The sequence below is a fragment of the Chiloscyllium plagiosum genome, unplaced genomic scaffold (assembly GCF_037043375.1).
Source record: "Chiloscyllium plagiosum isolate Xiang-an unplaced genomic scaffold, Cpla_swu_hap1 HiC_scaffold_5, whole genome shotgun sequence".
In the NCBI taxonomy this organism is placed as follows: domain Eukaryota; kingdom Metazoa; phylum Chordata; class Chondrichthyes; order Orectolobiformes; family Hemiscylliidae; genus Chiloscyllium; species Chiloscyllium plagiosum.
In genome coordinates, this window is record NW_028270143.1 from 46,812,774 (window position 1) to 46,834,101 (window position 21,328).

Sequence of the window (21,328 nt, forward strand, 5' to 3'; positions counted from 1 at the left end):
GTGATAGAACATCTGATCTTGAAAGATCCCAGCAATCTGAATTAAAGACCATCTGCCATTCCTCGGCCTACTAGTCCAGCTGATCAAGAAGATGTGGCACTCTTAAATAACCTTCTTCACTGTCCTTTACAACCATCAATTTTGATGTTATTCATAAACTTACTCATTATGCCTCCTACATTCTCATCTAAATTGTTTATATAAATGATAAACAATAGTGGATTCAGCACCAAGCCTTACAGTACACCGCTGGTCACAGGCCTCCAGTCTGAACAAGTCTCTACCACCATCCTCTGTCCCCTACCATCAAGATAATTTTGGACCCAAGTGCCTGGCTCTCCCTGGATCCCATGTGATCTAACTTTAACAACCAGTCTATTGTGTGGTACCTTGTCAATGGCCTTGCTAAAGTCTATGTAGGCAATGGCTGCCACTCTTCCCTCAGCTACCTTTACAGTCGCCTCTTCAAAAAACTTTATCAAATTTGTGAGACACAAAAGCTGACTATCTCAATCAGTTATTGCTTTTCCAAATGCATATAGATCCGATCTCTCAAAATCCCCTCTATCCCTCCGCTGACATTAGGTTCGGTCTATAGATTTTCCTTATGGTCTTTCTTAAATATTGGCACTACATTAACCACCCTCCAGTATTCCAGCACATCACTCATTTATGATACAAATGTCTCTGGTAGTCCACACTGCAGAATGAGGAAGATGGGCATTGCAGCAAATGATCAGATGGTTGAATGCAAGTAGGGGTTGGATTGTGGTGTAGAAACATAGAAACTAGGGGCAGGAGTAGGTCATTTGGCCCTTTGAGCACACATCAACATTCAATATGATCCTAGCTGATCATGCAATTTCAGTATCCCAATCAATATCCCAACAACCTTTGATTCCTTTAGCCGCAAAGGCCACTTCCAGCTCCCTTTTGAATATATCTAATCAAGTGGCCCCAACAGCTTCCTGTGGGAGGGAATTCCACAGGTTCACAACTCTCTGAGTGAAGAAAGTCTTCCTCATCTCAGTCCTGTATGGCGTACCCGTTAGTCTTAGTTAAAAATCACACAGCACCAGGTTATAGTCCAACAGGTTTAATTGGAAGCACTAGCTTTCGGAGCGACGCTCCTTCATCAGGTGATAGAGCTAGTGTGCTTCCAATTAAACCTGTTGGACTATAACCTGGTGTGTGATTTTTAGCTTTGTACACCCCAGTCCAACACCGGCATCTCCAAATCATGACCCTTATTCTTTCGCTGTGATCCCTAGTTCTGAACTTACCCCAATATGGGGAACATTCTTCGCACTAACCAATGTTTGTGAGGATTTCAAGTATTGCTGCTAACATTTCCACAGCACGTATATATACATTGCCCTTCAGAATCGTGCTATCAGCAAATTCAGATGGTAGTTCCCACCCAGGGCAGCCAGCAGATTTCATTGGTTTACTCTGACTGTGTTCAGTGGGAGTTCCGTGTTCCCTGTTTTGTGCATAGAGACCTGACTTTGCAATGGGGAAGCTACTAATACTTGCAGTTTTCGCGGTTCTGCTCTCAGTGGTCGCGTACACACTTTTAGACGTGTGGTAAGTTTTAAAAACCTTTCAGAGTCCGGCGAAAGTGAGCGGATGGGAAATAAATGGGATTTTGACTGTGTTTTATTCCTGGTTTATCAAATCCTGGCTGTGTTTCAAGATGGAGGCAAAGCTCCGTTTGCAGCTGGCGGAGGGAGCCAGGGATATTCAAATAGGAGCGAAATATTTCACAAATTTAAAAACTAACCCCTGACATGAGTATTGTCTTACTCTGAGAATTGTCCTTTGAAACATTCCGGAACGGATGGCACTGGCTCGGATCCCCATGTTAATTGTGGCTGTTTGCGAAGTCTCAGCGTTAGTGAGGGCGAGGTGAGTCACTGCGCTGTAGCCCACCTCCCCCAGCAGAGCCTCAGACTCGGAAATGGGGATGTTGGTAGGACATAACTTAGGCTGAAAAAATAAAGTTGGCGTTGTAATGGTGCAGAGTGGGAATACCGAGGAGACGTGGCTGGGAAGTAGTTTAAAGTGCGTGTAGTGTTTTAAAATCCGATCCAGGCTTGGGAGAAGCAGACCTGATTGCATCATTTCTCAAAATTATGCTTTTTTTTTGCTTCCGTTCACAGTCTGTTAATAAGGAATTCACACAACACCAGTCCGGCAGGTTTGTTTGGAAGTACTAGTTTTGTGACTTAAAAATCACACAACACCAGGTTATAGTCCAACAGGTTTAATTGGAAGCCTTGGCTTGCTCCTTAATGGGTTGGCTGTGGAGCAGCTCTCCGAAAGCTAGTGCTTTCAATTAAACCTGTTGGACTATAACCTGTTGTTAAGTGATTTTTAACTTTGTACACCCCAGTCCAACACTGACATCCCCAGAACATAGTTTTGTGAGTGCTGCTCCTTCATCAGGTAGTTGTGGAGCAGGACCATAAAACACAGACTTTAGAGCAAAAGACCACAATCATGCAACTGAAACGATATATTGAACAAAGCTAGATTGCTGTTAAGTCTTTCATCTTTTAGAATGGGTTGTAGGTTTTGATTAATTAATATGTAAATCCTAGAACTTATTTCAAGTCACATTCTCGAGATAACTTAAAGTTTTATGAAAAAAAGGGACATCTGAGTTCAGACAATGCATTAAAAGTTAGAGTCTATCTGTATCCTAAACTTGAGCCAGACGGTTCTATTTTCAAAGTAGCAATTTATAAAATATTACATGGATTGACTGCCTGCAGATTCTTGAACAGATTAGAATCTATGTACGGTAGCTCAGTGGTTAGCGCTGTCGACTCACAGTGCAAAGGACCCGGGTTCAATTCCCATGCAGCTGACTGCCTGTGAGGAGTTTGCACATTCTCCAGGAGCTCCAGTTTCCTCCCACAATCCAAGGATGTCAGGTTAGGGTGAATTGGCCATGCTAAATTGCCCATAGTGCTCAGGGATATGTAAGTTAGGTGCTTTAGTCTGGGGTAAACGTAGAGTAGTAGGGGAATGGGTCTGGGTGGGTTACTCTTTGGAGGGTTAGTGTGGACTTGTTAGGCCGAAGGGCCTGTTTCCACACTATTTCACCCCATCTGTGTGTGTGCATGCAAGGGGGAAAGAGAGGGAGAGTGTGTGTGTGTAGGAGAGAATGTGAGACTATGTGTTTACATGTGTGAGTGTGACAGAGAGTGGGAGGTGTAAACCCCAGTCCAACACCAGTACCTCAACACGATAGGAAATTTAGTGATGGTGATTATATAGAAAGTTTGTGGGAGATGGTTTTCGCTCTTGTTGATGATGGTAATTGCATGGTGATGTACATGTTATTTGCCACATGTTAGTCCAAGCCTGGATATTGTCCAGGTCTTGCTGAATCCAGACAGACTGCTTGAAGTCCTGAGCAGTGGTAAGTGGTGCAGAACATCAGAAGCCTATGAGGCTCTGAAGACAGTTGAGCATGCCTCTTCAGAGAGGAGTCACTGGGAGCTGAAATGGAGGTATTAATCCCTTCAGGGAGAATAGTTGTGACTGGAAAGCATTGCTAAAATTGTCACAATAACTGCATTCATACTTAGTTCGAAATAGTTTTTAACCCCTTCATAGAATATGTTGTCACCAACAAGGCTACCATTTGTTCCCCCATTGTTATCTGCTTTAAGATGGTAATGATGTATCACTTTTTTGAATTGCTACAGCCCACAAAATGAAGATACAGCCACAGGGCTGTTAGAAAGGAGTCCTATATTTTGACCCAATCACAATGAAGCAATGACGATATAGCCCCCTGTCAGGATGGTCAGTGTGTTAGAGGAGAACTTGCAGATTATGGAGTTTCTATGGATCTGTGCTCTTGCCCTTATGGGTGGTGCAGGTTTGGAAGGACTTGTTAAAGGAGACTCAGTGTTTCTCATGGAAGGTATCTACTACTACCACTCTGATAGAGGGAGAAAACGTTTAAGATATTTCCAGATGGGATTTAGAATAGGTGATCTGCTTTGTCTTGTATCTTGTAGAACTCCTTAAGTCTTGTTGGAACAAAACCTTGTTAAAAATGTTCACTGTCTGACATGTGTGTAGCTTGTCACTGAGTAGCCCACACCTTAAAGTTGCCCAGTTCTTGGTATATGCAGGCACAAGTTGTTTCAGTTTGATGGTAGTTTCTAGCAATTGATTTAAATCTCCTAACCAGGACCTTTGCTCACTTGTGTGAAATCAACGGTGAGCCATCAGATCTTCTGAAGAGCTTATGCTGGAAATGTCAACTCTCCTGTTCCTCGGATGCTGCCTGACCAGCATTGATTTACCAGCGCCACACATTTTGACTCTGATCTCCAGCATCTGCAGTCCTCATTTTCTCTTAGCATTATCACTGTACTTGGGGTTTGAGGTGCAGCCAAAGTCTGGCCTCTGTGATGGTGTGGACTTCTGGAGATCAAGGTGCATCATGCAGGTGCCACTTCTGGCTGAAGCTGAATGAAAGAAACAAGTCTGAAATATTAACTCTGATGTTTTGGTTTCCTCAGCCATTTAGGATGGTGATATTTCTGGAGTCAAGTCAACCAATTTGATTGACTGTGTAGCACCATTCAAAACGAGATGTGGTAGCACTATTTAACTTGATCTGATCCAGTAAAAGCAAAGTACTGTGGATGCTGGAAATTTAAAATAAAAAAAGTGTATTTGAAGAAACTCCCATCTGGCAACATCTGTGGAGAGAGAAGGAGAGTTGATCTGAACTATTGGTTTTAGGATTGTTTAGCTTGGTCTATCACTACTGCTTCTGGTGTTTAGGATGCATGTAGTTTTATTTGTAATTTCACCCGATTGGCACCTTATTTTTAGTTATGTCTGGTGCACTTGGCATCCTTTCCTATCATCCTCATTGAACTAGGGTTGGTGTCCTATATTGATGGTCAAGGGCTTGGTTGGAATGTTTGGTATTTACTGAAGTAATAGTTCACAAATTGTGGTTTAATGCAATTTTGATGATGCTGCCCCATGGTTCCTAATTAAGCTGAAGAAATATCTATAACAACTTGAATATTTTGCACAGTAATATACATGAAATTATTGGCATGTGGGAGGTTGGGCAATTTTGTGGAGAGAAGCGGGGTTAACATTTGAGTGTGAAATTGTTTTAAAAAATTATTAAGTTCCTAAATAGCATTGGGTGTTTAAACAAAATATGGAGAGCAGGTATACGAAGCAGTTTTGGAGTCATAGGAAGCTAAATGTTTTTAAAACCAGGTGCTGTATTAAAACTAGGAGACATTAACGAACTGAGTAATTATCCTGTTTGAATAAATAAATATCAAAATAGCTAGTGTCATTTAAAGGACAAGCGCTAACATTAAATATCTTAATCTCCACTGGCTCCACCTGACCAGTATCGATTAAATAATATTGTCTGTCCTAATATTATTCATGTGTGAGGTGAATTCATAAACTTTAGGACTTTGCCCAAATTTAATACCTTCCGCTTGTAAATGTAGTAACATTTTTATGCCTGCTATCTGTTGAAGTAATGATATGATGTAGTGATTATAACTGATGTTCAAGATAATATACTGAAATTACCCATGCTGTCACATGCACTGTTTTACATGGCAGCTGGATTGAAAGGCATTCTACTGGGAAAAGGCGTACCAATGGAATCTGGTTTATTTGATCCAAAATTTAGACTTTGAAATAGTCATTGAACTTTGAAGTAACTGTAATGTTTGACTGTTACGCCATGTACAGAAACAAATACTTTTTAAAAAAAGTAAACTTGAGCTTCTAGTTCACAGAATCACAGAGCCACAGAGTTATTGTATTGCAGAGAGAGGCCATTTGGCCCATCACACTTGCACTGTTTCCATTCTCTAGTCTGGTTCTATTGCAGAGAGTCAATCTCCCACTTTTCCCCATATCACTGCACATCATTACTATCCAAAAAAAAACGGATGCCCTCTTGAATGTCTCAATTGAAACTCCTTCCATCATAATTCCAGATAATGCATTCCTGATTACTCACTGTGTGAAAATGTTCTTTTTCTCACTTCACCCTTGCTTCATTTGCACATGACTTTAAATTTATGCACTCTCTTTCTTGTTTCCTTTGAAAGCAGAAAGAGCTTCACCCTCTCTACCCTATCCAGCCTGCTCCTGATTTTTAAAACCCCAATCAGATTGCCTGTCCAAGGAGAGCTGTTCCAAATTCTTCAATCGATCTTCATAATTGAAGTTTCTCATTTCTAGAACTAATTCAGTAAGTCACTTCTGCATTCTCTCCAATGTATTCACATCTTGCCTATAATGTTGTACCCACAACTACATGCAATACGCCAGTTGAAGTCTAACAAGTGTCTGTACAAGTGTCACATCACACTTCTCTGTGTTGAAACTCACTTGCCGCCTATCAGCCCACACTACCAACTTGTTACTGTCTTTTTGAAGTTTTGCACTATCCTCACAGTTTACAATTCTTCCAAGTTTAGTGTCATCTGCAAACTTGGAAATTGCTCCCGGCACACCATGATTTAGATCATAATATATATCAGGAAAAGCAAAAGTCCTAATACCAAACATAAAGTTTGGTCCACTCTGAAAATTATCCATTGACCATTACTGTCTTCTATCACTCAACCAATTTTGTATTCTGCCTATGCAGCACATTGGTGAATGGATGACACAACAAATATTAATGTTTTGAGATAGTTACTGTAACAAACAGATTAAATTCAACATTGACTGGACACTATTTTGTAAGTGACCAAACTAAAGAACTTTGTAATGTAACCAAAAATGTACTTCATCAGCAAATTAAGTACACATTTATGTTTTCCCAGAATCCATCCAAATTCATTCTTAATCTCGAGGGTTTACTTATGGTGATTTGGTAGTACAGAACTTGAGTATTGCTAAAAACAATACACATTTCTTTTTGAAGCTTATTATCTTGCTATCATCAGTACAATTTTCAACAAGCAGAAATATTGTTGGTTGAGCTGAAAAATGTGTTGCTGGAAAAGCGCAGCAGGTCAGGCAGCATCCAAGGAGCAGGAAAATCAGGCATAAGCCCTTCTTCAGGAATGAGGAAGGTGTGCCAAGCAGGCTAAGATAAAAGGTAGGGAGGAGGGTCTTGGGGGAGGGGCGTTGGGAATGCGATAGGTGGAAGGATGTTGGAGGCGGGAGAAGGGATCGTCAGAGGGTTGAACTCGCCGCATGTTGAACTCATTAATCCGGGAACGTAGGGGGATGAAGATGAGGCCTCTGCTGAGGACTGATCTTTCATCCTCAGAGGGGGAAGTCTGGAGGGATGGTGAAAATACGGCAGGGCCCAAGTCCGCTCCAAAGCCTAACTCCGTCATCACGCCTAACCCCGCCCCCACTCCCAGCTCCAGCCCCACACCAGGTCCTAGCTCCCAGCCCTGCCATATTTCAACACGCGGCGAGACATCAAATAATTCTTCCGCTGCCTTCGCCTCCGCGCCTATTTCTTCCACCAGGATTCTCGCCCACCCTCTGATGACCCCTTCTCCCACCACCAACACACCCCATCCACCTGGACACCCCGTGCTGGCCTCTTACTGGCCCTCGATCTCTTCATAGCCAACTGCCGCTGTGACATTAACCGCCTCAACCTGACCACCCCTCTTACCCACTCCAACCTCTCACCCTCGGAATGTGCAGCACCTCTACTCCCTCCGCTCCAACCCCAACCTCACCATCAAACCGGTAGACAAGGGAGATGCAGTGGTAGTTTGGCGCACCGATCCTTACACCACTGAGGCTAAATGCCAGCTCGTGGACACCTCCTCCTACTGCCTCCTTGACCATGATCCCACCTCACCACCAAACCATCATCTCCCAGACCATCCATAACCTCATCACCTCAGGGGATCTCCCGTCCACCCCCTCCAACCTCATAGTCCCACAATCCTGCACTGCCCGTTTCTATCTCCTGCCCAAAATCCGCAAACCTGACTGCCCCTGCCAACCCATTGTCTCAGCCTGCTCCTGCCCCATCGAACTCATCTCTGCATACCTCGACATGGTCCTGTCCCCCTTAGTCCAAGAATTCCACACCTACGTTCAGGACACCACCCATGCCATCCACCTCCTCCATGATTTTCGCTTCCCTGTCCCCCAATGCCTTATCTTCACCATGGACATCCAGTCCCAATACACCTCCATCCAGTCCCCATACACCTCCATCAAGGCCTCAATGCCCTCCGCTTCTTCCTTTCCAGCCGTACCAACCAGTACCCTTCCACTGACACCCTCCTTTGACTGACTGAACCGGTCCTCACTCTGAACAACTTCTCTTTCCAATCCTCCCACTTCCACCAAACCAAAGGAGCAGCCATGGGCCCCAGCTATGCCTGCCTCTTCGTAGGATATGTGTAACAGTCCATCTTCCGCAACTACACTGGCCCCACCCCCCACCTTTTCCTCCGCTACATCGATGACTGTATCGGCGCTGCCTCGTGCTCCCACATGGAGGTTGAACAGTTCATCCACTTTACTAACACCTTCCATCCCAACCTCAAATTTAACTGGACCTTCTCAGACCCTTCCCTCACCTTCCTGGATCTCTCCATTTCTATCTCGGGTGACCGAATCAACATGGATATTTACTATAAACTGACTGACTCCCACAGCTACCTAGATTACACCTCCTCCCACCCTACCCCCTGTAAAAATGCCATCCCATATTCCCAATTCCTTCGCCTCCGCCGCATCTGCTCCCAGGAGGATCTGTTCCAATACCGAACAACCCAGATGGCCTCCTTCTTCAAAGACCACAATTTCCCCTCAGACGTGGTTGACGATGCTCTCCATCGCATCTCCTCCACTTCCCGCTCCTCCGCTCTTGAACCCCGCCCCTCCAATCGCCACGAGGACAGAACCCCACTGGTCCTCACCTACCACCCCACCAACCTCCATGTACAGCGTATCATCCTTCGTCATTTCCACCACCTCCAAACAGACCCCACCACCAAGGATATATTTCCCTCCCCTCCCCTATCAGCATTCTGGAAAGCCCACTCCCTCCGCGACCCCCTCGTCAGGTCCACACCCCCCACTAACCCAACCTCCACTCCCGGCACCTTCCCCTGCAACCGCAAGAAATGCAAAACTTGCGCCCACACCTCCCGCCCCACTTCCCTCCAAGGCCCCAAGGGATCCTTCCATATCCGTCACAAATTCACCTGCCACTCCACACACGTCATTTACTGTATCCACTGCACCCGATGTGGCCTCCTCTACATTGGGGAGACAGGCCGCCTGCTTGCGGAACATTTCAGAGAACACCTCTGGGACCCCCGCACCAACCAACCCAACCGCCCTGTGGCTGAACTCTTTAACTCCCCCTCCCACTCCACCAAGGAAATGCAGGTCCTTGGCCTCCTCTATCACCAGACCATGGCAACACAACGCCTGGAGGAAGAGCGCCTCATCTTCCGCCTAGGAACCCTCCAACCACAAGGGATGAATGCAGATTTCTCCAGTTTCCTCATTTCCCCTCCCCCCACCTTATCTCAGTCCCAACCCTCGGACTCAGCACCGCCTTCTTGACCTGCAATCTTCTTCCCGACCTCTCCGCCCCACCCCCTCTCCGGCGTATGACCCTCACTTTAACCTCCTTCCACCTATCGCATTCCCAATGCCCCTCCCCAAGACCCTCCTCCCTACCTTTTATCTTAGCCTACTTGGCACACCCTCCTCTTTCCTGAAGAAGGGCTTATGCCCGAAACGTCGATTCTCCTGCTCCTTGGATGCTGCCTGACCTGCTGCGCTTTTCCAGCAACACATTTCTCAGCTCTGATCTCCAGCATCTGCAGTCCTCACTTTCTCCATGTTGTTTGTTGACACAAGACAAAAGGTTTGACAATGTGACTTTTTTCAGTATTATTCACAAACCAATGGAAAAGCTAAGAGTTGAAGAGTGTGGTGCTGGAAAAGCACAGCTGGTCAGGCAGCAGCCAACAAGCAGGAGAGTCGCTGTTTTAAGCATAAGCTCTTCATCAGGAATGTAGGGGTAGCCCAAAAGGGCTGAGAGATAAATGGGAGGGGGTGGGGCTGGAGGGAATGTAATAGATGAAGGTGGGGATAAAGGTGATAGATCAGAGAGGAGAGTGGCCGAACACTTCAACTCTCCCTCCCACTCTGCTAAGGACATGGGAGTCTTAGGCCTTCTCCACCGCCAAATCCAATCCACCTGACGCCTGAAGAACGCCTCATCTTCTGCCTTGGGACTCTCCAACTATGTGGGATCAACGTGGATTCCTCATTTCCCCGCACCCCACCTAATCCCAGGTTCAACTTTTCAAATCAGCACCAACCTCTTGAACTGTCCTACCTGTCCATCTTACTTCCCATCTATCCGCTCCACCCTCCTCTCTGACCTATCACCTTCATCTACCTATTACATTCCCAGCTACCTCCCCCCACAGCCCCACCTACCTCCCACTTTTGTCTCAGCCCTCTTGGGCCACCCCCTCATTCCTGATGACAAGCTTATGCAAAGAAAGTTGATTCTCCTGCTTCTCGGATGCGACCTTACCTGCTGCGCTTTTCCAGCACTACACTCTTCGATTTTGATCTCCAGCATCTGCACTTCTCACTTTCTCATAATGGAAAAGCTAAACCAACATTGATATAAAATGAGAGGAATTACTGACTGGTTAGAGGCATTGGAGCCAGGGAGTGTACAGTGGTTAGGTGATGACTGAAAGTCAGCTGTTCACCTATGTTAAATTTTAAACAAGACAGGTTGACTCTGACTTAAAGCATTTCCCTGAGAAATGAACCCATGTTCTTTCAGTAATTTTCCTTTCCTAGTGTTTTATCAAATTTAATCAATAATTTGAAAAGTTTGGTATAGGTAATGATTTGTTTACTCATGTATACACCAGGAGAGTTAGTTTTCAACATTCTGGAGTTCTGAAGAAGGGTCACTGAAACATTACCTCTGATTTCTTGCCACTGATGCTGCTAGACTTGCTAAGCCTTTCCAGCAATTTCTGTTTTTGTTTTAGTTTTCAACAATCTAAGGCTGAACTCTGGCAAAACTCCACAGGTTCTTGTTTCTATACACCTTACATCAATTTCTAATCTGATCAATTTACAAGCTAATTTTAATACTTAATTCCTACAGTACATATCTCAAGTAGTGTTTGTTTCCACCTTTTATCTTGCTGACTGTGCAGTCTGGACAGTGTCTATTTCCATCCCTCACTCTCTGGCTTGGCTTTTTGCCAGTTAGTTTGATTTATTTCACTACACATACTTCTCACTGATTCTGTATTTAACCTTTCCAACTCCTCCAATAATTTGGCCATTGGCCTGGCTCAAGATAGCCTACTTCATTGTATATCTCTCTTTCTGCTTATGGTCTGCTGTTCATAGATACTGGTTAAGTATTGAGATTAGGGCTAGAAAGGTATTTAGCTGTATCATTGGTTCAGGTTGGCCGAGACTCATGTGTTTTGGTCCTGCATTCTCCAAATACAACTCTCCTCACCATCTCTTTTGTCCTTCTGCTGCAGTAGATAAATATAGAGCCAGTACCTACTGCACAATAAAGAAAAAATGGGAGATGATTCTAATTCATCTTAAAAAATAAATACCTTATTCCAAATGTTCTACCACTAAATAATGGTATCTGTTTGTTCAATATCATCAATCAATGCCTGAATTAGTTGTTACAACAAGTTGTATATTCTATATACTCACTGGGTCTCCTCTCTAATAGCTGTAAGGTGTTCAGGGAATAGTGCGATTACTTAAACAAACTGGCTCAGATACTATGTAAGATTTTTCTTAATGTCTTCCTCTGCCTGTATGTTAATGATTTCTCCCCTGTGGATTTCCATCTGTTCTGCCTTTTCCACCCTAGACTCTAACTTTTGGGTATAAACACACTGCATAGCCGGTTTTAGGACAGGATCAATCAATCCCACATTGAACATGTTTTTGTGACACGTGAACTCCACATCTCTCTGTACACAGATGCACAGCGTAAGTTAGTTTCTGACAACCAATCTGACTCATTGTGCCATTGGCTATTGCATTAAACCTGCAGCTTTGCTTCTTCTTTCTCTTGTATCAGATGTAGATATATTACCAAAGAGGTATCGAAACTGCATCTATTTAAAGTGGTTGCTTACTCTATTACCTTCTCTCTCTACAACATTTGGTGGTAAGAGACCTTAGATGCTTCTTCCCACCTTCCATTATCTCAATATTGTCTCCTTTAGGTAATTCCTGACGAAGGGCTTTTGCCTGAAACATCAATTTCCTGCTCCTTAGATGCTGCCTGATCTGCTGTGCTTTTCCAGCACCATTCTCATCTAGACTCCTTTATGTAATGTCATCATACTACCATAATTAGGATTGCCATAACAATGATGATTAAAATGATTAATTATAACACACTTCATTTATACATGTACACATGCTAAACCCCTGAGCTAGCAGCTAGTCAAGTCATGCTGTCTGTGCCATGACAAGTTAAACAAATGTGCATTTGTCATCCACATATTTGTCTTCAGCTTTCCCATGTCTGCCTGAGTATCTGTGAACCATAAATGTTGCAGACATCATTCCTGCCTGCTCCATTTGAGATATTTTTGGACACATTAATCAATCAGTCCGGTTCATGCATGAATCCCTAGAGCAATGGCCATGCTTTAAATTCCTAATGTCGGGTCATGACCCGCACTGAGTTATCTGTCTGGGATCATTTTCCAGAATTTTCTTAGATTGAGAACACAAACTCTGAACCTATTGATTTGGTGACAGCAGACCAATCTAATTTGTGGCTGAGCCCCCTGTGTAAAATGATGTAATGGTGGAGGGCTTGTTTTCGGGCTGGAGGCCTGTGACTAACAGTGTTCCAATTGGTTCTGGGCCCTCTTTTGTTTGTCATTTATATAAATGGTTTGAATACAAATACAGAAGGCATGGTTAATAAGTTTGCGGTTTACACCAAAATTGGTGGCATTGTAGACAGTGAAGAAGGTTTGCTGAGATTATAAAGGGATCTTGATCAAATGGGTCAATGGGCTGAAAAGTGGCAGATGGTGTTCAATCTGGATAAATGCGAGATATTGCATTTTGGTACAACAAACAAGAGTAAGGCTTACATAATTAATGTTAGGGCGTTGGATATTGTTTTAGGACAGAGGGACTGAAGGGTTCATGTTTGCATCACATGGTGATTAAAAAGCACGCTTGCCTTAATTGCTCTGTCCTTTGAATATTGGAATTGTGAAGCCATATTGAGGTTGTTCAAGACATTGGTAAGGCCTCTTCGGGAATATTGTCCCCAGTTCTGGTTGCCCAGTTACAGGAAGGCTATTATTACTGTAGAGATAGTTCAGAAAGGATTTACTAAGATGTTGCCAGTCATGGAAGATTTAAGTCATAAAGGAAGGCTGGATAGCCTGGGAGTATTTTCCACTGGAATGTAGGGGGTTGAGAGGTGACCTTATAGAGTTTGCAAAATCATGAGGGGTATAGATAGGGTGAATGATAGGTGTCTTTTCCCTAGCAGTGGTATTCCCCATGTGGGCATCACCTCTTCTACCATTACACATGAAACAATTGTAGCTGAATTATCTCCTATGAGGTAGGCTTCGTGAATTAGTCAATAATGAACAAACAATAGATTTTTTCCCAAACTAGAGGGTGGGATCTCATGCAGTCTATTTGTTACTGCTGTCCTATTATTGCTCAAGTCTGGTGTGACATGTACATTTTGACACATCATGGACTTGTCTTCTCAAGTTATGCTGGGCATATACCATGCATCACTGACAGTGTTATAGAGCCATAGAGATGTACAGTGTGGAAACAGATGCTTTAGTCCAACTTGTCCATGCCGACCAGATATCTGAAATTAATCTAGTCCCCTTTCGCATTCCCCTGGCCCATATCCCTCCAAACCCTTCCTATTAATATATCCATCCAGATGCCTTTTAAATGTTGCAATTGTACTAGCCTCCTCCACTTCCTCTGGCATGCCATACATGCATCACTCTCTGTGTGAAAAAGTTGTCCTTTAGGTCCCTCTTAAATTTTTCCCCTCTCACCCTAAACTTACACCCTCTAGTTCTGGACTCCTCCACCCCAGAGAAAAGACATTGTCTATTTACCCTATTCTTCTTTATATTCCTGGCTACCACTGGCATCTGACCATCTTCTGGGAGAAAGTGAGGACTGCAGAGGCTGGAGAGCCAGAGTTGAAAAGGATGGTGCTGGAAAAGCACAGCAGGTCAGGCAGCATCCAAGGAGCAGGAGAGTTGCGTTTTGGGCATAAGGCCTTCATCAGGAATGTGGGGGGGTCAGAGGGAAAGGTAGCTGGGAAGACAATTGGAGGATGCAGGTGGGTGGTAATTGTGATAGGATGCAGGTGGAGCAGATAGGTGGGAAGGAAAATGGACAGATAGGACAGGTCAGGAGAGTGGTGCTGAGTTGGAGGATGAGATCTGGGATGAGGTGGGAGGAGGACAGATTTCAGAACTACTGAAGTCGACGTTGATGCCGTGTGATTGAAGGGTCCCAAGATGGAAAATGAGGCATTCTTCCTGCAGTTGGTGGGTGGCTTTGGTTCGGCGGTGGAGGTAGTCCAGGACTTGAATGTGCTTGGGGGGGTGAGAGGGAGAGTTGAAGTGTCAGCCACAAGGCGGTGTGTATGTCATGGAGATGTTCCCTGAAACGCTCTGTGAGTTGGCGTTCTGCCTCCCCCGATGTAGAGGAGACCACATCAAGATCAATGGACACTAGTAGATGAGGTGGATGGATGTGCAGGAAAGTTTCTGCTGGCTGTGAAAAGATCTTTTGGGGCCTTGGGCAGAGGTGAGGGGGGACAGATTTTACATCTCGTGCAGCAGCATGGGAAGGTGGCGGGTGGGTCGGTGGGAGGGACGTGGACCTAACAAGGGAGTCACAGAGGGGAATGGTCTCTGTGGAATGCACATAGGGTTGGGGAGAGAAATTTATCTCTGATGGTGGCATCTAATTGTAGGTGGCGGAAATGGTGGAGTTTAATGCGCTATATCCAGAGATTAGTGGGGTGGAGGATGGGACCAGGGTAGTGCTATCCTTGTTGCGGTTGGAGGGGTGGGTTCAAGGGCAGAGGTGCAGGAAGTGAAGGAAATGCGCTGGAGGGCTTTGTTGATCACATGGAAGGGGAAATTGTAGTCCTTGAAATAGGAGGCCATCTGGGATGTCCTGGAGTGGAATTGTTCCTCTTGGGAGCAGATACAGTGGAGGCGGAGGAATTGGGAGTAAGGGATCACATTTTTGTAGAAGGCAGGTGGGAGGAGGTGTGGTCCAGGCATTTGTGGGAGTTGGTGGGTTTGAAATAGATGTCAATTTTGATTCGGTCGCTGGAGAGGCGATGGAAAGGTTCAGGAAAGGAAAGGAAGTGTCCAAGATGATCCAGGTGAACTTGTGGTCAGGGTGGAAGGTGTTGGTGAAGTTGATGAACTGTTCAAACCCCTCATGGGAGCACGAGTGGCGCCGATACAGTCATCAATGTAGCGGAAGAAAAGGTGGGGCATGTGCTGGCGTAACTGCGGAAGATGGGCTGTTCCATGTATCCAATGAAGAGACAGGCATAGTTGGGGCACATGCAGGTGTCCATGGCTACCCCTCTGGTCTGATGGAAGTGGGAAGATTCAAAGGAGTAGTTGTTGAGGATGAGGACCAATTCCACCAAATGAATAAGAGTGTTGGTGGAGAGGGGGCTGGTTGAGTCGGCAGGAGAGGAAGCAATGGGGGGCTTATAGACCTTGGTCATGGATGGACGTGTATAGGGACTGGAAGATGAGGTATTGGGAGCAGGAATCAAAAGTCATGGAGGAGATGGAGGGCATAAAGTGGTGTCCCGACCGTATGTGGGGATTTCTTGGAGCAAGGGGGACAGGACAGACTTGAGATATGAAGAGATCCACCTATCGCCTTCCCACCTACCTTGTCCACCATCCCCCTGCCCCACCCCATCTCCCTATTTACGTCTCATTCCCCCTTTCCCCCTTCACATTCCTGATGAAGGGCTTATGCCCTAAACGTTGACTCTCCTGCTCCTTGGATGCTGCCTGACCTGTGCTTTTCCAGCACCACCCTTCTCTCATCTGTCCGTCTTCCCCATTATGGCTTTCCTTCCATGATGTACATTTCGATAATGTATTTTCAGAAGGTTGTGCTAAATGAAATGTGATGCTACCACTCTTTTATCATTCTGCCAGAGGTCATCAGTTTTTTTACCACTCTGTTTCTCTCACTCCCCTTCTCCTCTTCTATATTCTTGTGTACATTGCCCATCTTCTCCTCCAGACTGGTTGCTACAGCTGCTATCTGCTGCTCATGGCCTGTTGTGGTTTTGCCCTTAGCTGCCTCTTCTGCCCATTGGTTACCTCATTGGATAAGGTCTGTTCCCTTCTGATGTGCTTTAACCATTATCACCACCACATCCAATGGTAGTCTCGCAGAGTATGTGCTGGAAAAGCACAGCAGGTAGGGCAGCACTCACTTGAATACAGCTGTCTGAGGGATGTGATGCAAGATCATGCTGACTATGTGAGATACTATTATTGTTCAATGTGACAAAGTACCAGGATTTTGAGGTACACATTATGATCATTTATCCATATGCATACAGGAGAGCAAGTCTTAAACATTCTAAGGCTGAACTCTGGCAAAGAATCACATCTTACATAGACTCATAAAGATGTACAGCATGGAAGCAAACCCTTCAGTCCAAATAGTCCATGCAAACTATATGTCCTAAATAAATCTAGTCTCATTTGCCAGCACTTGGCCCATATTCCTCTAAACGCTTCCTATTCATAAACCCATCTAGATGCCTTTTAAATGTTTTAATTGTACTGGCCTCCACCACTTCCTCTGGCAGCTCATTCCATACACATACCACCCTCTGTGTGAAAAGGTTGTCCCTTAGGTCCCTTTTTAAATTTTTCCCCTCTCACCCAAAATCCATGCCCTGTAGTTCTGGACTCCTCACCCCAGGGGAAATGAATTTGTCTATTTATCCTATCCGTGCCCCTCATGTTTTTATAAACCTCTATAAGGTCACCCCTCAGCCTCTGATGCACCAGCGAAAGCAGCCCCAGCCTGTTCAGGCTCTCCTTATAGTTCAAACCCTCCAACCCTGGCAACATCGTTGTAAATCTTTTCTGAACCTTTTCAAATTTCACAACATCTTTCTGATAGGAAGGAGACCAGAATTGCTCACAATGTTCTAAAAGTGGCTTAAGCAATGTCCTCACCTCCATCCAGGGCCCCAAACAGTTCTTCTAGGTGAGACAGAGGTTCACCTGCCTCTCTTCCAATCTAGTTTACTGCATCAGGTGCTCCCAATGTGGTCTTCTATACATCAGGGAGACCAAACGTAAACTTAGGGACGGTTCACTGAGCATTGCAGTAGGGCCCATAGGGGCCGACCGGACCTCCCAGTCCCGACATGACTGTCCTTGGCCTCCTCCATTGCTGAAACAAACCATAAGGCAAATTGGAGGAACACCACTTCACCACTCAACACTGAGTTTCTCAATTTAAAATAACCTCCTTTCCCATCCCCTAACTCCCATCCCGGCCCCTCCCCCTCCCTTCCACTGCTTCCTGTCACCAACCGGATTAAGTCCTCCCACTGACCAACTAGGTCGTACCCTCTGCCTGTCTTCACCTATCCCCACCACCACCCTTCCCCCGCCACCCCCTTTATCTGCAGCTCCCCTTACACCCACCTCCAGCCCTAAAGAAGGGTTACATCCAAAACATTGCCTTCTCCACCTCCTGATGCTGCCTGACTTGCTGTGTTCTTTTAGCCTCCTGCCTGTCTATTTTAGATTCCAGCATCTGTAGCACTTTTATTTCTAACCAATGTCATGTACAACCACAACATGACCTCCCAACTCCTATACTCAACGTTCTGACCAATAAAAGAAACCATACCAAACGCCTTCTTCACTAACCTATTTTCCTGTGACTCCACTTTCAAGGAGCTATGAACCTGCACTCTCTTTGTTCACCAACACTCCCCAGGACCTTCCCATTAAGTGTATAAGTCTTGCTCTGATTTGCCTTTCCAAAATGCAGCACAACATGTACTTGATTTCAAATTGGATCAGCAATATCTTAACCAGATGTCATTTATTTGTCACAGAGTTGTTTGTATCCAGCTAAGGCCTCCACTTATCCTATTGTGTGAGCATTTTGGACTGTGCCATTTTTTAATCACTTAATCCTTGGCCTGTCTGTTTGCCATCTACTTAGATTTATTTTTCTACAAACTCATCTGATTGTATCAGTATTTAATTCAACTCTTCCACCAGCCTGGTGATTTTAACTCCAGAACTACCCTTCACAATTGGTTACTATGGGAGATTCTGCCTCTGGCAAAACTAAATTAATCTTCCATTTTTCTTTAAACTCATCATGAATTTGATCATTTCAATCTGATATGAGCTTCAAGCTTTCGTCTTGATTGGTGAAATTTGGAGACTTGCAGCTATACTTTTTTTCTCTTTCTCAGACCCTGGCAGACTTTAACTCATCTGTCAGTAACACTCTGAAACATCTACACCAGAAATGTCTTAAATGGAGCAGGTAGAAGAAATCTATGTGACTGTTATAGAGATGGAATTTAAGGGTTTTTTTAAGACAGAGGTGGACTATTTTCAAAAGAAGGAAGAGCATGTTAGAACATATAAAATACATTCCAATGTATTAGAAGTGGGGTATTTGAACATTTTTTGATGAGGGAACAGTCAACTAGCAAAACAAAAATACAGAGTCAGAGGATAAGACAGTGTGTTGAGCCAGAGATTAGAAATTGTTCTAAACTTCCACAGGTTTATTGTTCCAGAGCTGGAGAAGAGATTTGAAAATGAAGAAAAACATTTAAACTTGTGCTATAGTTTCCAGAATATATGGTAACAATGAGACCATGTCATTTCCTAACAGCCTAAGGGGAGGTAGGGCTCGTTGAACAAGATTTACGATCTGACACGTTAACATCAAAAGTGAAATGCATCTCAAATTCCAAAATGCATTAAGGCCAAGGTGAGGTGGATGGGTATGTTGAGAGGAGAGGAGGGTGGAGCAACACTTCGGTTGATACCTTCATAGTTATAAAGAGTCTCTGCTGCTAAACACTGGTTCTGTGTAAAAATAAATGTGTTAGAACTTGGTGCTCAAGCAAACCAACACACACCGTTTACATGCAATGCTGTAGCAAGGGCAGGTATTTTAAACCTTTTATAAATACAGTGAACAAGCACATCTGATTCCTGAGACACTTGTTTGGGAATCTTGTTATTCCATCAAATGAGGTAGATGTTCATCTTGTTCCAATGCCAGAAAATTGATATTGCAGACCAACTGTCCATTGAGGAAACAGCATGATTTTTGTGTGGGTTGAATATCAATGTTTTACACCAGCAGTACGTTGGAAATCTACTCCAATTATGTTTTAACATGATTAGTTTAATGATTTGTTGCTTCCATTGGTTTGCAGCGATAAAATGGGTGTATTCAGGAAATTGGATCCAGTCAAGCCTGGCAAATGCAATCTAATCAAAGGAATTGGTACGTATTCAATTTTTACTGGAATTCAGCTGTACAAAGAGAATTTATGAAAATTGTAAGGTTAAATTCCACTGCAACAAACAGGGATTATGTTGAGGTAATTAGTTTGTTAGATTTATTATAGATGGCTGGTGTAGCTGCAGTTGGTAAATACAGGTTTGAAAAGACTATTCTCATACATCAGTCACGTAGTTGGGGGTACACAGTAGATAGAAAAGAGGAATCCTTGGTATTTAGGACACAACTTATCAGATGACATAGAGCTTGGCAATATAGTGACTGTGTGAAGGATAACAGTCTTTGGAAATTTGCAGATGACACAAAATGGGATGAGAGGGTGAGCTTGGAGGAGGATGCAGAAATTCTTCAGTGTGATTCAGACGAACTGAATACTGTAAACAGAAAACATGGCAAATGGGAGGTTATCCACTTTGGTAGCAAAAACAGGCAGTTTATTATCTGAATCACTATAAATTGAGAGAGGGGAATGAACAATGAGACCTGGTTGTCCTCACCACCATTTGCTGAAGGTAAGCTTGCAGGGTCCGCAGGCAATCAAAAAGCAAATGGAATGTTCGCTTTAATAGCAAGAAGAGGTGAGTACGGAGGTAGGATGTCTGTCTAAAATTATACTGGAACCACACCTAGAATATTGTGTGCAGTTTCGGTCTCTTTACATGAGGAAGGAGGCTCTTGCTGTAGAGGGAGAGCAGTGAGGTTTACCAGACTGATTCCAGGGATGGCAGGATGGATGTGTGAAGAGAAATTGAATTATTTAGGATTATATTCACTGGGGCTCAGAGGAATGAGAGTGGATCTCATAGAAACCTACAAAATTCTAACAAAGCTAGATGGGGAATACGTAGGAAGGATGTTCTTGATGGCGGGAGAGTTCAGAACCAGGGGTCACCATCCAAGGATATTGAGGAAACAGTTTAAGACTGAGAAGAGGAGAAATTTCTTCACCCAGAGAGTGGTCAGCCTGTGGAATTTGCTATCACAGAAAGCAGTTAAGGCCAAAGCATTGTATGATTCCAAGAAGGAGTTGGATGTAGTACTTGTGACTAAAGAGGTATGGGGGGAGGGGGAGTGAAAAGAGGGAGCAAGCAATTGAATCGAATGATCATCCATGCTCAAACTAAATGGTGGAGCAGGAAGGATGGATGGACTGAATGGCCTACTCCTGCTTGTATTTTCTATGTTTCTCCATCTTCAGGTGGGAAAAGACTGGTAGAATAGACAGACACATGGCAAGCAGACTTTTAACAATTAGAGTGTCGCATTTCAGAGGGAACACCGAAACTAAAGATGTATATGAATACATAGTTAAAAGTGATGACAAATCAAGGAGGTTGGAAAGCTGATAGTTGACACTAATATTAAAGTAATAGTATGGGTCTGAAGAGTTTGTTCAGTGACTATTAAATACTTTGCTGTTCCAGAATATGGTTCTGAAGACATCAGCATCCTCCCTGGAGGCCTGGCCCTTGTTAGTTCAGTAAGTCTGTATTTGATACTCATTAGCAGCATGCTTACATTTCCTAAGTTTCATAGGGGAAAGATGAACAGTCATGATGCACAAGTCCACTGATACAATATAGATTTTAATTTAAATGCAATACCAACTGGACCTTCAGCTTCCTGACCCATGGACTGCAATCAGTGAAAAGAAATAACTGCACCTCCTCCACAATAGCAT

General features: G+C 44.1%; 1 protein-coding gene across 1 annotated transcript in view; it reads left to right on the forward strand.

Annotated features, from left to right (window-relative positions):
* The first annotated feature begins 1,445 nt into the window (after nt 1-1,445).
* LOC122549829 (serum paraoxonase/arylesterase 2-like) overlaps nt 1,446-21,328 on the forward strand; it is a 63,365-nt gene continuing 43,482 nt past the window's right edge. The window contains exons 1-3 of the mRNA XM_043689915.2: nt 1,446-1,587; nt 19,559-19,629; nt 21,072-21,127. Of these exons, the coding sequence (XP_043545850.1) occupies nt 1,514-1,587; nt 19,559-19,629; nt 21,072-21,127 (201 nt within the window). The 5' untranslated portion in view covers nt 1,446-1,513. The remainder of the gene's footprint in view (nt 1,588-19,558; nt 19,630-21,071; nt 21,128-21,328) is intronic.